The following is a 15,696-nucleotide window of genomic DNA, read 5'->3' on the forward strand; positions in this document are numbered from 1 at the left end:
TATCAGTTACGATATTTATTATCGGTTCGTTTCTGATAAACAAGGAAATAAGGAAATTGCCTTCCTTTATGAATTTTCTTAGAACTGTTTTTATGGCTGGGTGTTGCATTTTATTAAACACCTTTTTGGATTTTTTTTTTTTTAACAACAACGACAACAAGGAAAATTTTAAAAACTGTCACAGTCAAGAGGAGCCCAAAGAGACACACGGCATCACGCAATGTGGTTTTGTACAGGAGATCTCAGAACAGTAGAAAGGACATTAGGTGAAAACTAATGAAGTGTGAATAAAAAGCCCGGACCTGAGTCAGTAAGAATGAATCAATGCTGGTTTATTAGTTGTGACGAATATATCACACTAACAAGAGATACTAATAACAGGGGAAACCAGGAGTGGGGTATATGGGACTCTCTATATCTTCACACTGTTTCTGTAAATCGAAAACCGTTCTAAAAATTAAAGCTTATTTTAAAAATAAAACAAGTTTTGGGGCGCCTGGGTGGCACAGCGGTTGAGCGTCTGCCTTCGGCTCAGGGCGTGATCCCAGCGTTATGGGATCAAGCCCCACATCGGGCTCCTCTGCTGGGAGCCTGCTTCTTCCTCTCCCCACTCCCCCTGCTTGTGCTCCCTCTCTTGCTGGCTGTCTCTATCTCTGTCAAATAAATAAATAAAATCTTTAAAAATAAATAAATTTTAAAAAAATGAAACAAGTTTTAAGACTGACAAGACATGGCAGGTTGTGAAAATCATGGATATGAATGTGTCAGAAGAATGAACACAACGACGATCTCCTGTTAAGACGTGGGCTACAACTCCCAGGGACAGCACCAAATACAAGCATTTCCACGTCCCGCGGAGGGGACGGCGGCCTGCTGTGGACCACACGGTCACACGACTCAGTGACTCCAGCAACATCAAGACGCTGTCAGGTCCTCATGGAGATGCTGAGTCACAGCCTCGTCCTGGAACAAGACGGAACGGAAAAAACTATTCCTCGTGTTTAAAGCTTCTATTTGGGCTGCTGGGTTCTCAGATGATTTTTATGTTATTATAAAAACCAAATAACCTTCTAAATACACAAAAATAGTCCTTGTACGGACCAAGGGTTAGGAACCAAAGAGGATGATTACTCCAAATTAAAAAATCAAATCCGTTATTATTTTACAGAATATGTGACTTAAAATATATGAATGTACCTACGTTACTAAAGGAAAAGTTCATATAATTACACTGGCCAAAAGCTTTTTAACTGTTCTCCCTGATGCAGTACTGGCGTACTATTCAGTCCCGGCATCCGCGGTAACGCGCTCGGCGTGGCACGCGGCACAGGCGTCACAACGGAGCCACAGAACGTTAGGACAGAAAATCAACCTCTGTTGTCACGCTCTGGTCTGGACACGCCCCCGCTCACGGAGTAGACAGTCCCGCAGGCAGGGTCCTCACTAAACAAGCCTCCTGCCCTCAGGAGGCTCCCACTCCGACGCGGACAGAAAGGCCGCCAACAGCGCGCATGAGAAGCAGGGAACCCCGTGCATGCGACAGACAAGGAGAAGCAAGCGCAGGGGGAGGGGCCAGCAGGGCTGGGGCAGGTGCGGGGGGAGGCGGTCGGTCACACATGTGAGGACGGGGAGGGAGTCCGCCACACGGGGGTCAGGTCATGTCGTGCTGCATTCTGGTGCCGTCCACACGACCCCCCCACGGGACACAGAAAGGTCCGCTGTCGCCGCAGTAAGGTCAGCGGAACCAGCCCGCGTTCGCATGCGAATACTCCTATGGGCGAGTATTTTCCTACATACCTTTTTCATTTCGTTTTCTAAGTTCTCCTCCTCTTGGCCTTCGGACAGCCTGCGCCTCAAGTCAGCTATCTCCCTGTCTGCGGACTCGCGGTACTGCGCCCACTGGCTTCGCTCCTGCTCCAGCCTGAGGTGCAGCTGGTGCTCGTAGTCGCGGACGGTCTCTAAGAACAGGGCGAGAGTGCGGCGTGAGCGCTCTGAGCACGCGCGTCCTGGCGCACCGGATCGTTAGGGCTTACACGAAGAGCTCATGCCTAACTTACGTAAGACAGCAACGAGAACGGAAGTCAGATTTCGGTTCTCATTACGTGTAGCTCCGCTAAGAGCTTTAAACCGTCCCTACTCTTCACGGCCGAACGTTGTTACGGACGAGGGACGTGCAGCAAAGGTTCCACGCTGGCCAGTGGCGGAGAGCAGCAGGGCCGGCGTGCAGAGCTGGGCCACCTCTGCCAAACCTCGGCTCGCACACGCTACGCTCCGGCTCCTGATACAAACGGGACTGTCACCCCCACCCAACGACCTGAACGTGTGAGAAAAGGGATATGCACCGGGAATAGCTTCCTGTCACCCAGGCTTCTGAACTGAGACCATTTCTATACAGTCTTTATTAGATGGCCTTATCTTTAATATAACCTGAAAGCATTACGGGGTAAACACTGTTGGTTACCCACTAACTCCCACCTCTTCCTCCTTCCTAACAAATTCTGCTTAAGAAGTCAGTGGCCCAATTTAAAAACTAGATTTTCCAGCTGCCTTTGTAGTTATGGGTAACCACACAGCTCAGTAAATGGGAGGAGCACACGCTGGAGACTTCTAGAAAATGTTTCCGTCTCTGAGGTGACTGAAAGAGCAGTAGCCACTTTTCAGCCGTAAGGAGAATGGTGTTGAAAACCATGCGCTAAGGGATGGAGAACCAGAAGGACCGAAGGAACTGGGACATTGGTACCATCATGGAGGCCGTACGTGGCCCAGAGTCCCCACCTCCGGCCTGCTGCTTCTGTGGCAAGAACGGACTCCCACATGGGTGAGCCACGAGTGTTGGCTGCCGTGAGGCTTACAGGCATCCCGAGGGGAGCTAGCGTCCCCTGCCTTCTTTCAGAGCACTGGGCAGAAGTGACACGTAGGCCAAGACGGGGGAGAAAGTCACCACTGTTTCACATTCGTAATATGAATGACACGAATTCAGGGACCCAAAGCTTCAGGGGCAACTTCCTTCGTTTCATTATGGTCTGGCCGGAGACACAGGCGGCCACGGGGCACTGGCGCCGACAGCAGACAGGCTCAACCCGGACTCTTCCTTTAGTCCGGCATCAGAGGCCGGCAGCCCATCAAGCCTGTTTATTCGAGCCCGTGCCTTTCTACCTCGGAGACTGCAGGAAGAGTCACAGCAAAACCCAAACTTTCCCTGAAAATGTAAAATTCTGGCCACGCTGGACTGGATGGGCAATAAGGAAGTGCATGTAGTGACTTGACCCCGGGTGGGAGGCCTCTCCAGCCCCGCACACCCCCCGCACCCACACTGCCGGCTTCTCTGACGCGCCCAGCCTCACTCCTACAGAACAGCCGGCCCTGCCTGCTGCAAAGCAGGGGTGAGCGCAGCCCTCGCTCAGCGCCCGGCACACGCTCACGCTGAGCCTCCAATACCAAAGCCAGGACAGAGGCAGACGGCGGGCCCTCATTTCAGAGATGACACCGCACCCTAACGACAGGCACGCACAAAGCCACAGATAACTCAGAATGCAGCCTAAGACCCTGTGAGAACGTCGTCCACCATCAGCAGCGGCGCTCGGGAGATCACGGCACAGACGGAGCGTTCTCGGTCTTTACCTTTCATCACAGCCTGAAGCGAGGCAACCTCTTCTCTCCACTGTCTTTTCACTTCATCGATCGCTTCCTGCTTGGTGTTCTCAGAGACGGTGGCAATGGCCTTGATGTTCTCCACCTCCGCCTGGGCTTCCCACAGCTGTGTGCGCAGCTGCCCCAGGTCGTCCTGGGCCGCCTGCAACACTGCATTCTGCCTCTTCAGATCCTCTGGGGAGAGAGTCAAAGCCTCTCCGTTAATGAAGGGTTCACGGGATCGGGCTGACACCCCAAGGAAGAGATAAAGCGTTATGTTTATGATGGTAACATTCGAATGAAGACGTTAACCATTAAATTTTAAAATGTTAACTTAGAAAATGAAAAATTTTTTAAAAGATTTATTTATTCTACAGAGAGTTCGCACACACGAGTAGGGGGAGGGGCAGAGGGAGAAGACTCCCCGCTGAGCAGGGAGCCCGACTGCACTCGGGGCTTGATCCCAGGACCTGGGGATCATGACCTGAGCCAAAACCAAGAGCCAGATGTTCAACTGACCAAGCCACCCAGGGGCCCCCAAAATGAAATTAATAAAGATAAAATTCAAGGTATGCACGGTATCACAAATCCATTACTTATTAATTATCCAACCAGATAGTGATTAAGGCCATAGTTTTAAAGCTAAATTGAGACTCTTTCACCCACTGGCTAATGAACTTATTTAACCTCTCTGGCCTCAGTTTCCACATCTACAAAATGGGGATTAAAAACACCCATCTAGGGGCACCTGGGTGGCACAGCGGTTAAGCGTCTGCCTTCGGCTCAGGGCGTGATCCCAGCGTTATGGGATCGAGCCACATCAGGCTCTTCTGCTATGAGCCTGCTTCTTCCTCTCTCACTCCCCCTGCTTGTGTTCCCTCTCTCGCTGGCTGTCTCTCTGTCGAATAAATAAATAAAATCTTTAAAAAAAAAAAAAAAACAAAAAACACCCCTCTAGAAGGCTGCTTTAATGATAAAACAATTTACCAAAAATGCTTATTAGTACAACACTTGCACAAAGTAAACGTTCAAGAAACGGTTAACAGAGGAGAAAAGAAAGCCAGAGTACAACACAGCAGCTAGACATGATCAAGGATTTCTTAAAGTCGGGATGACTCTTCCCCACATCCCTTTGGCACCTCTTAAATATTGTTCCTCCGACATGCCACTGCAGGACTGAAGCCCAGGTAGGGCGTGTGTTTGGCCAAACAGACTGTCCCACCAGGGGAACCCACCAACAGTATGTTCCCCAGACAGTTACCAACAGTCACTATTCTCCACTTTCCAAAACCCTTGCCAGCGTCATGGGGAGAAGCTGGAAACAGCTGTAATCTGAATTCCCCCATCAGTAGTGAGGCTGAGTATCTATTCACACGGTGATTAATGCCCGTGTCTCTTCTTCGGTGAGAGCCTTTACCGGGGTTTCTAATGAACCGTCTTCCCTCTGACTGGGAAGAGTAGTTTACATATACCGAATATTGACTTTACTTTCTTAGAAAACTCTCCCAGTCGGCTGCGGTTTGTCTCTTAACTCTTCCATATCTCTCACCATCTAAGTTATGCGACATTTATGCAGAAGGGCCGTTCATCTTTCTGCAAAGTCGTCAATTTCCTTTACAGACTAACTAAGCTGACCGGCCAGGACAGCAGTCTGACTTAGGACCTAACTCTGTTACCGGCCGCCGCACGACGTGGAGGGACCACGCAGCCCTCAAGCCGCGACAGCGGCAACGCTTCTCGGCACCGATTTCTGAGTACTTGAAAAAATCAAATAGATAATGTGAAAGAACTCTGAAACGTTGTGAGGACATCCATCGTGATCAAACACTCAGTAATTAGGTCTGGCAGTCTGAGTCACAGAGGAAACACTAGTGTTAAGTTTAAGTCGCTCGATCTCTACTCCCTCAACACCTGCTTCACGTTGCTTTGCCATCGCTATTAAAACTTTTGGGGGGTGCCTCCGTCGGTGAAGCGTCTGGCTCTTGGTTTCGGCTCGGGTCATGATCTCGGGGTGGAGGAAGAGGGCCCCACAGGCTCCGGGCTCAGCAGGGGGGGTCTGCTGGAGATTCTCACCCCCGGCCCCAAATAAATAAATAAATCTTTAAAAAACCATTCTGAAACACTCGCTAGAGACAGTGATAAGAACGTTAACTGCAGACAGTAAGGACCTATCTGGAAGGAAAGACGGACACGTAGGAAGCACTGGTGGGTGTGTGCCAGTGACCCCAAAGCCACAGACAGAAAACTGTGTGCGTCAGCTCCACGTTCTGAGTGCTTTTCAAAATGTGAGGTAAGAGAAAAAGCCTTGTCTTTGGAATACGCTGTGCATTTCTGAAAAGTACGATTCTGCCAAGGCTCGGGTCTACGCACTCACAGCTGCTCAAGCTGATGTCCCTCCTCCTCTCTATTCACCAGAAATTACCCAGAGCTAAACACACACCATCCCATTGTCACCGTGAACAAAACCTGCAAATACAAACCCAAATACTAATTTGCCATGTTTCCACAGAGTTAAAGGCAGGACAGAGAGCCTGCAGGAAGACTAGGTCGAATTTTGTTCCTGGCTTACTTGATGTATATTTAGGTAAGATCTTTATTATACGCTACATTATTTCTTATTTATATTCAAATGAGCTGACAAACAGAAGGTAAAAGTTAGAGAGACCTACATTTTCTGTACCAAAACATTTCACAGCTGTTTGCCAACGGTCCCAGTTATTATTAAAGGAGAGTTACTACCCACTTTGGTTTTGTATATGTAACGATCGAGATTTTCAAACACGCTCTGAAACTGAGAACCTAGCACGACAATCTTTCATGTACCCATCACCGAGATGCACCAAGATTTGGCCACATTTATTTCAACCATCCTTTTTCTAAGAAGTATGCTAAAAATAAGCCCCAGGGGCGCCTGGGTGGCACAGCGGTTGGGCGTCTGCCTTCGGCTCAGGGCGTGATCCCGGCGTTATGGGATCGAGCCCCACATCGGGCTCCTCTGCTGGGAGCCTGCTTCTTCCTCTCCCACTCCCCCTGCTTGTGTTCCCTCTTTCGCTGGCTGTCTCTATCTCTGTCGAATGAAGAAATTTTAAAAATCTTAAAAAAAAAAAAAAGCCCCAGAAACAATGTAACATCACGTAACACACCACACATGCATCTCTAAAAACGTGAGTACCTCCTTATACAAACACGGTGCCCCTGCCGCACCTGACGGGTTTGATGTACTCTGTGCCCAAGCTGGAGTAAAATCTCTCCAGTTACCACAAACACGTCTTCTGGACGATGTGTGAGGTAGGACCCGAACAAGAAGCTTCGTTTGTGTGCACTAAGCCTTAACAGAACACTTCCACACAGACACAAACATAGAAACCTGTGATGGACATTTATTACCTATCACCTAGTGTCATCATTGGGTTTTGGGGCTTTTTTTTTTTTTAAGATTTTATTTTTAAGTCATCTCTACACCCAACGTGGGGCTCGAACTCACGACCCCGAGATCAAGGGCCTCGCACTCCACTGGCTGAGCCAGCCGGTGCCCAAGCTTCATCAATTTTTAGTATTACAGTTACACCTGCTTCAATTTCTTTTTAAGAAATAAAACATTACAGGGGCGCCTGGGTGGCACAGCGGTTAAGCGTCTGCCTTCGGCTCAGGGCGTGATCCCAGCGTTCTGGGATCGACCCACATCAGGCTCCTCTGCTATGAGCCTGCTTCTTCCTCTCCCACTCCCCCTGCTTGTGTTCCCTCTCTCGCTGGCTATCTCTATCTCTGTCAAATAAATAAATAAAAATCTTTAAAAAAAAAAAAAAAAAAAAGAAAAAGAAATAAAACATTACAGGGGCACCTGGGTGGCTCAGTCATTAAGCGTCTGCCTTCAGCTCAGGGCGTGATCCCAGGGTCCTGGGATCCAGCCCCGCATCGGGCTCCCTGCTCAGCGGGAAGCCTGCTTCTCCCTCTCCCACTCCCCCTGCTTGTGTTCCCTCTCTTGCTGTCTCTCTCTCTGTCAAATAAATAAATAAAATCTTGGGGAAAAAAAAAAGAGAGAGAGAGAAAACATTACAAATGACCCATCTCCCTCACAAGTAACAACTATCGGGAATTTGGAGGTGTCCTGACCACGCACGCTTTACACCTTAATGCTCTCCTAGCCTGGGACCCTTCTGCAATCACCTCTATCCGTCAACACTGCTTCTGAGATTCGATCTCGTGTGTTAACTGCAACACCGCGGCACCGATCACCGCCTATCGCCTTAGTGGGCGCAGGAGTCTAGCTCTCCTGTACAGATGTTCCCAGGTTATAATGCCATCTACGTCGTATATCAAATTTCTGCTTATGTGAGGACCCGAGGATGGAAGCTCTGGTCTCTAACAATGCCCCATTCTCATGCCAGTACTATACCGTCTAGCCCAGCCCAGCAGTACTTGGGCTATCCTGACTACTCCTGCACGCACAGAACGTGCTCCGTCATAGTTTAATAAAAACACCACAGTGGTTCTGCATGAAGTGGGGACACCTCCCCTACCAGATTCAGAAGTTACTATAAGCCTCGCGTACCCGCTACCCAGCTCCAGCAGTCACAGACCTAGGGGCAATCTTGCCCCGTCCCCCCATGTGCACTCCACAACACACTCTAACAAGTGTCAGACATTTTTTTTAAACTAACGAACTTTATTTTTTTTTAGAGCAATGTCAGGCTCACGGCAAAACCATGCACGAAGTACAGAGTTCCTGTACATTCCCTGCCTCGCCCCCACACACGCTCCCCTAGTGTCCACATCCGTCTCCACAGCAATACATCTGTGATCAACGCGGAGCCTACAATGACACATTATCAAAGTCCACAGTCTCCATGAGGATAACGTATGATGACATGGATCCAGCACTGTGAATCCTACAGTGGACTTCCACCGCCTAAAAATCCTCTCTGCTCTAGTCATTCCTCCTTCCCTCCTAAGCCCCGGCAATCACTCGTCGCTTTACTGTCTCCGCAGTTTCGCCTTTTCCGGAGGTCCTATATTAGACTCCTACGGCAGGGGGTCTTTTGGTGACTCCGTTCTTGTTTATGCAAATATTCTACTGCCTGGATGTACCAGCCTCTCTGTTCACCTACTAAAGGGCGTCCTGATAGCCTTCAAGTCTGGGTGACTGTGAATAAAGTTGCTACACACATCCACTCAGGCACACACAAAGGAGGGAACTGCTGGATCGTATCAGCTAAGAGAACGCTCGGCTCTGTAAGCATTTCCAATTCCCAGCAGCAACGGAAGAACATTTGAACCGCTCCACGTTAGCAGCATTTGGTGTGGTCAGCGTTTTAGATGTGGGCCGTTGCAACAGACGTGGAGTGGTGTCCCGTTGCCTTAATATAGTCACAGACTTATGCAACCATTACCGCAATCAATTCTGGAACATTTTAATCCCCCCAGAAGGAAAGCCGGTGCTCTTTACCTCCCAACTCCCCAGCCCCCCAGCATCAAGCAACCACTCATCGACCTTCCACCCCACTGACCGTCTACCTCCTCCGGATATTTCAGAGCAATGTACTCATACGTGATCCTCTGGGACTGGCTTGTCACTTAGCACAGTGCCTCCAAAGTCCGTCCCTGCTTCGGCGTTTCAAGCGGGAGCAATAAAACAGTGTGTCCGTCCGTCAGGGGACAGGCAGGCTGTTCCCCACATTTCGGCTATTATCAATAACGCTGCTACACATTTTCTCTTCTCTTGTGTATACACCGAGGAGTGAAATCCTGGGTCAAGTGCTAGCTCTGTTTAACCATTTCAAGAACTGAAAGACTACTTTCCACATCTCTGGACCACGTAACAGTCCTGCCAGTAGTGTGTGTGAGTACCTCTTTCTCCACAGCCTATTGTTAACTGACTTCCTGATACAGGACCCTAGTGGGTGTGAGGTGGCATCTCACTGTAATTCTGATCTGTGTTTCTCTGACGGCTAATGACACAGAGCATCATAATCACGTGTTCACTTGTGCACCTTCTATGGAGAAATGTCTGTTCAGACCTGTTGACCATTCTTAGCTGAGCTGTCTCTGTACTACCTACGTTGTACGAATTCCCGATACATAGAGGTCAAAGTCCCTTATCTGATATAATATTTGCAAAAATGTCTTCCATTCAGTGGGCTATCTTTTCATTTCCTTGGTAGTGTCCTTGGAAACACAAAAAAACCATTTGATTTTGACGAAGTCCACTCTGCCTACTTCTTCAGTGGTTGCTTCTGCTTGTAACGTCCTACCTAAGACATCACTGCCTAATTCCAAGGTCTCAATTCCAAGATTTATCCCCAGGTTTTCTTCTAAGAGTTTTATGCTCTATCTTTTAAACCTCTGTCCTTGACACACTCCAGGTGAATCAGCGTAGATGCTGGGGCCCCAACGTCATCCTTATACACATGGATATCCAGATGTCTCAGCACAATGTGTTGAAAGGATGGTTCTTTCCCAGCTGAATTATTCTGGCATCTTGTAAAAAATCAATTGACCATCCGTATAAGAAGGTTAACTTCTGGATTCTAAACTCTACTCCATGGAACTCCTACCTACACTTGGGCCAACACCACGCTGTCCTGATCACGGCCGCTCTGTAGTAAGCTTTGAAATCAGGATATGCAAGTCCTCCCACCTTTGTTCTGTTTTCCAAGAGTGTTTTAGCTATTCTGGATCCCTAACACTGTCGAATAACTTTTAGGATCAGCTTGTCCACGTCTACAAAAAGGCAACTGAGACGATGAAAGACACTGCATCAAATCTGTACGTCAGTCAGGGGGTATTGTCAATATTAAATCTTCTGATATACGAACACAGGATGTTTTTCCAATTATTTAGATAATTTTAAGTTTTTTCAATACTCTTTTTAAAGTTTTCAAAGTACAAGCTTTACAGTTATTTTGTTAAATTTCTTCCTAAATATATCATTAATTTTGATGCTACTATAAATTGTTTCCTTAGTTCCATTCTCAGATTATTCATTGCAATTGTACAGAAACACAACCGGTTTGAACCCACAGGTCAATTAATCTTTGACAAAGCAGGAAAGAACATCTAATGGGAAAAAGAATACCCCTTCAACAAATGGTGTTGGAAAAAACTGAACAGCGACATGCAGAAGAATGAAACTGGACCACTTTCTTACAGCGTACACAAAAATAAATTAAAAAATGGACCAGGGGCACCTGGGTAGCGCAGTCGTTGAGCGGCTGCCTTCGGCTCAGGGCGTGATCCCGGCGTTCCGGGATCGAGTCCCACGTCAGGCTCCTCGGCTGGGAGCCTGCTTCTCCCTCTCCCACTCCCCTGCTGTGTTCCCTCTCTCACTGGCTGTCTCTATCTCTGTCAAATAAATAAATAAAATCTTTAAAAAAAAAAAAAAAATAAAAAAATAAAAAAAATAAAAAATAAAAAATGGACCAAAGACCGAAATGTGAGACCTGAAACCATAAAATCATAGAGGAGAACACAGGCAGTAACTTCTTTGACACTGGCTGTGGCAAATTCTTTCTAGATATGTATTCTGAGGCAAGGGAAAACAAAAAGCAAAAATAAACTATTGGGACTTCATCAAAATAAAAAGCTTCTGCTCAGTGAAAGAAACAACAAAACTTAAAAGGCAACCTACAGAATGGGAGAAGATATTTGCAACTGACATATCTAAAAAAGGATTAGTACCTCAAATCTATAAAGAATTTATGTAACTCAACACCCAAAATATGAATAATCTAATTAATAAATGGGCAGAAGACACGAATAGACATTTTTCCAAAGAAGACATAGAGATGGCCAACAGACACATGAAAAGATGTTTAACGTCACTGATCAGGGAAATGCAAAACTACAATGATACCACCTCACATCCTGTCAGAATAGCTAAAACCAGGGGCGCCTGGGTGGCGCAGTCGTTAAGCGTCTGCCTTCGGCTCAGGGCGTGACCCTGGAGTTCTGGGATCGAGCCCCACATCGGGCTCCTCCGCTATGAGCCTGCTTCTTCCTCTCCCACTCCCCGTGCTTGTGTTCCCTCTCTCGCTGGCTGTCTCTATCTCTGTCAAATAAATAAATAAAATCTTTAAAAAATAAAAAAATAAAAATATAATACAGTATCATTGTTTTCCTTTGTGGTCTTATGTGTTTTATCTTCTGCATTTAATACCTTATTCTGGGGGCGCCTGGGTGGCTCAGTCGTTAAGGGTGTGCCTTCGGCTCAGGGCGTGATCCCGGCGTCCTGGGATTGAGCCCCACGTCAGGCCCTTCGGCTCAGGGCGTGACCCTTCCTCTCCCACTCCCCCTGCTTGTGTTCCCTCTCTCGCTGGCTGTCTCTGTCAAATAAATAAAATCTTAAAAAAAAATAAAAAAAAGAATGGCTAAAATCAAAACTACAAGAAACAACGGATATTGGCGAGAATGTGGATAAAGGGGTACCCTCTTGCACTGTTGGTGGGAAAACACACTGGTGCAGCCACTCTGGAAACGTTAAAAATAGAACTACCCTATGATCCAGCAATGGCACTAGTAGGTATTTACTCAAAGAACACAAAAGTACTAATTCGAAGGGAATACATGCACCCCAATGTATATAGCAGCATTATCTACAACAGCCAAATTATGGAAACAGCCCAAGTGTCTACTGACTGAAGAATGGGGAGAGAAGATGTGGGGTGTGGCTGTGTGCGTACAATGGAATGCTGCTTGGCCATAAAAAAGAATGAAATCTTGCCATTTGCAAAGACAGGGATGGAGTTAAAGAACATAACGCTTAGCAAAACAAGTCAGTCAGGAAAAGACAAATACAGTATGATTTCACTCATATGTAGAATTTAAGAAACAAAACAAATGAGAGGCGCCTGGGAGGCTCAGTTGGTTAGGCATCTGACTCTTAGCCTCAGCTCAAGTCTTTGATCTCGGGGTGGTGAGTTCAAGCCCCATCTTGGGCTCCACGCTGGGCATGGAGCTCACTTATAAAATAAGAGCAGAGGGGGAAAAAAAGAGAGAGAGAGAGAGAGAGCGGCAAACCAAGAAACACTCTTAACTACAGAGAACAGACTGACGGTTACCAGGGGGGAGGCTGGTGTCAGGCTGGGGGAAGAGGTGACGGGGATTCAGGAGTACACCTGTGATGAGCACATGTACTGCACACCTGAAACCAGTATTACACTGTGTGTTCACTACCTGGGATTTATTTTTTATTTTATGTATTTATTTATTTATGTATTTATTTATTTATTTATTTATTTATTTATTTATTTATTTATTTATTTATTTATTCGACAGAGAGAGAGACAGCCAGCGAGAGAGGGAACACAAGCAGAGGGAGTGGGAGAGGAAGAAGCAGGCTCATAGCGTAGGAGCCTGATGTGGGGCTCGATCCCATAACGCCGGGATCACGCCCTGAGCCGAAGGCAGACGCTCAACCGCTGTGCCACCCAGGCGCCCCTGGAATTTAAATAAAAAGTTAAAAAAAGGAAATACAATTGGCTTTTTTACACTGATCTTGTATCCTGCAACCTTACTGAACTCGTGTAAGAGTTCAAACTGTTTTTCAGTGGATTCCCTTCAATTTTCTATATAAAAGACATCATCTGACAATAGAAATAGCTTTACTTCTTTTCCTACTTCAAATTTATACTTTAATTCCCACAAAATACAGAAAGGTTACTCCTCTATAGCTCTTTTCTTTTCCCGTGTCTACACTGTTATTATCATATATGCTGTCGTCTATATATGCTACAAACCCAATGATACATTGCTATAGCTATTGTTCCATATAATTGCCTCTTAAACTGAAAGGAGAAAGGAGACCAAATATATATTTATAGCATGTGTTATGCTAACCTTATTTACCATTTCTGGCTTTCTTCAGTTGATCCTTTAGATTGGAATTACCATCTGGCATCATTTCCTTAGTCTAATGTAGCCTTCCTCCCACCCAATTCCTCTGTGCTGATACTGGCAAATATGTTACATTTCCATGTTATAGGGCCAATAAAAACAATAATAAACATATTGGCTTGTATCATTGCTTTTTTAAAGAAGATTTGAGAAAAAGCGCGAGAGAGAAAGAGAGAGAGAGAGCTCACGTGAGCAGCGGGGGAGGGGGCAAAGGGAGAGACAGAAGCAGGCTCCCCACTGAGCAGGGAGCCCAGATGTAGGGCCGATCCTAGGACCCTGGGATCATGACCTGAGCCAAAGGCAGAAGCTCGGGGCGCCTGGGTGGCACAGCGGTTAAGCGTCTGCCTTCGGCTCAGGGCGTGATCCCGGCGTTATGGGATCGAGCCCCACATCGGGCTCCTCCGCTGTGAGCCTGCTTCTTCCTCTCCCACTCCCCCTGCTTGTGTTCCCTCTCTCGCTGGCTGTCTCTATCTCTGTCGAATAAAGAAAAAAATAAAAAAATAAAAATTTTAAAAAAAGGCAGAAGCTTAACTGACTGAGACGCCCAAGTGTTCCTTATATCATTGCTTTCCACAATCCGTTAATATTTATATACTGTTATAATTGCACAATTATCTTACCAAGGACCCCTTTTTTCACATAAATTCAAATTACTGTCTGAAATAACTCGCTTTCAGCTAAAGAATGTCCTTTAGTATTTCTCATAAAGCAATATTCTAGGAAAAAATTTTTGTTTTTGTCTGAGATAATATCTTTATTTCATCTTCTTTGAAAGCTGCTTTTGCTGGATATAGGATTCTTAAGTTTTTTTTCCCCTTGAGATTTAAAATGACATCCCACTGCCTTCCAGCCTCTATCATTTCTAATGAGAAGTTATCTGTTAATCTCAGTGAAGGTCTCTTCTAGGTGACAAGCTATCTTTCTCTGGTTCCTTCTAGGATTTTCTCCTTGTGTCTGGGTCTCAACATTTTTATTATGATGTGTCGGCAGGTGGATATCTTTGCATGCCTTTATCCTACTTTGAGTTCAGTGAGCTTTTTAGATATGTAAACTGCCACTTTTAATCAAATGTGGGAAATTTTCAGACAACGTTCCTCTTCAAAAATTTCTTTCTCTCTCACCTCTCTTTCTGGCCCTCCCATTACGCATACCTTGGCAAACTTAATGATGTCCCACATTTCTATTAGGCTCTGTTCATGTTTCTATTTTCTTTCTGTTCTTCAAACTGGATAACCTTAAGTGATCTGTCTTCAAGTCCACTGATTCTTTCTTCTGCCAGTTCAAATCTACTACTGAGCCCCTGCACTGAATGTTTCATTTTAGTTACTGCGCTTTTCAACTTCAGAATTCCCACTTGGTTGTTACCATTTCTTTACTGATATTCTCCATTTGATGAAACACTGTCACGCTTTCCTTTACTTCAACTCCATTAAACATGGTTTTCTTCGGTTCTTTAAATATATGTGTGACTACTCTGAAGTCTTCATTAAATCTGACATCTGGTCACTCTCACAGGCATTGCATGTTTTCCTTTGTATGGATCACAGTTTCCTGTTTATCTCAAGTTTTGTTGTTGTTGTTGAAACTGACACTTTTTTGCAGCAACTCTGGTGCTGGTCTACCCCTACCCCCCCACCAGCTTCTTGTTGTCATCTGCTGTTTGTCTAGTAGTTGGCTGGATTTTAGTATAAACTGATTTCTTCTCCCCCACCCCCGCAGTGGGAAGCTGCTGCTGGGGCTCCTCAGAAGGTATGCCTTGGGCATGTGCAGAATCACTCTGGAATGACAGTTTCTGCAGGGCTCCCTTGTGAGTGTCTCTTTCCCTGGCCATATCCATCAAACTCCACTCAATTGCTGGTACTCTTCTAAGTAACGTACCTGCTTTAGCAAGAGGACAGAGTTGGGGAGATGGAAGTGGTAGCCGCTGGTCTTTGGCTTGTTTCTGCCATCATGGACCCTCCCCCCAGGACACCACACCCAAGGTACAGCTTCCACCCTGAGTGGGGGCTGGGCAGAAGAAAGGAGCGCAACCCCTCAGCCACACTCAACTGCAAGTTCACCCCTGCAACCAGTAGCTGGGTGGGGGTGGGGAGGAAGGTTCTGAGGTCCTCAACTGCCAGCTGAGGGGAGCACGAGACCTGTGTTCTTGGCATCATCTGCCTGAAGTGGAGTTTC

General features: G+C 46.5%; 1 protein-coding gene across 1 annotated transcript in view; it reads right to left on the reverse strand.

The window, feature by feature from the left end:
* The window catches only part of RABEP1 (rabaptin, RAB GTPase binding effector protein 1), a 68,421-nt gene that overhangs the window by 37,099 nt on the left and 15,626 nt on the right, over positions 1–15,696 (reverse strand). Inside the window, exons 3-4 of the mRNA XM_011237032.3 lie at positions 3,622–3,825; positions 1,798–1,958 (exon numbers count right to left, since the gene is read on the reverse strand). Of these exons, the coding sequence (XP_011235334.2) occupies positions 1,798–1,958; positions 3,622–3,825 (365 nt within the window). The remainder of the gene's footprint in view (positions 1–1,797; positions 1,959–3,621; positions 3,826–15,696) is intronic.

The sequence above is a fragment of the Ailuropoda melanoleuca genome, chromosome 17 (assembly GCF_002007445.2).
Source record: "Ailuropoda melanoleuca isolate Jingjing chromosome 17, ASM200744v2, whole genome shotgun sequence".
In the NCBI taxonomy this organism is placed as follows: Eukaryota; Metazoa; Chordata; class Mammalia; order Carnivora; family Ursidae; genus Ailuropoda; species Ailuropoda melanoleuca.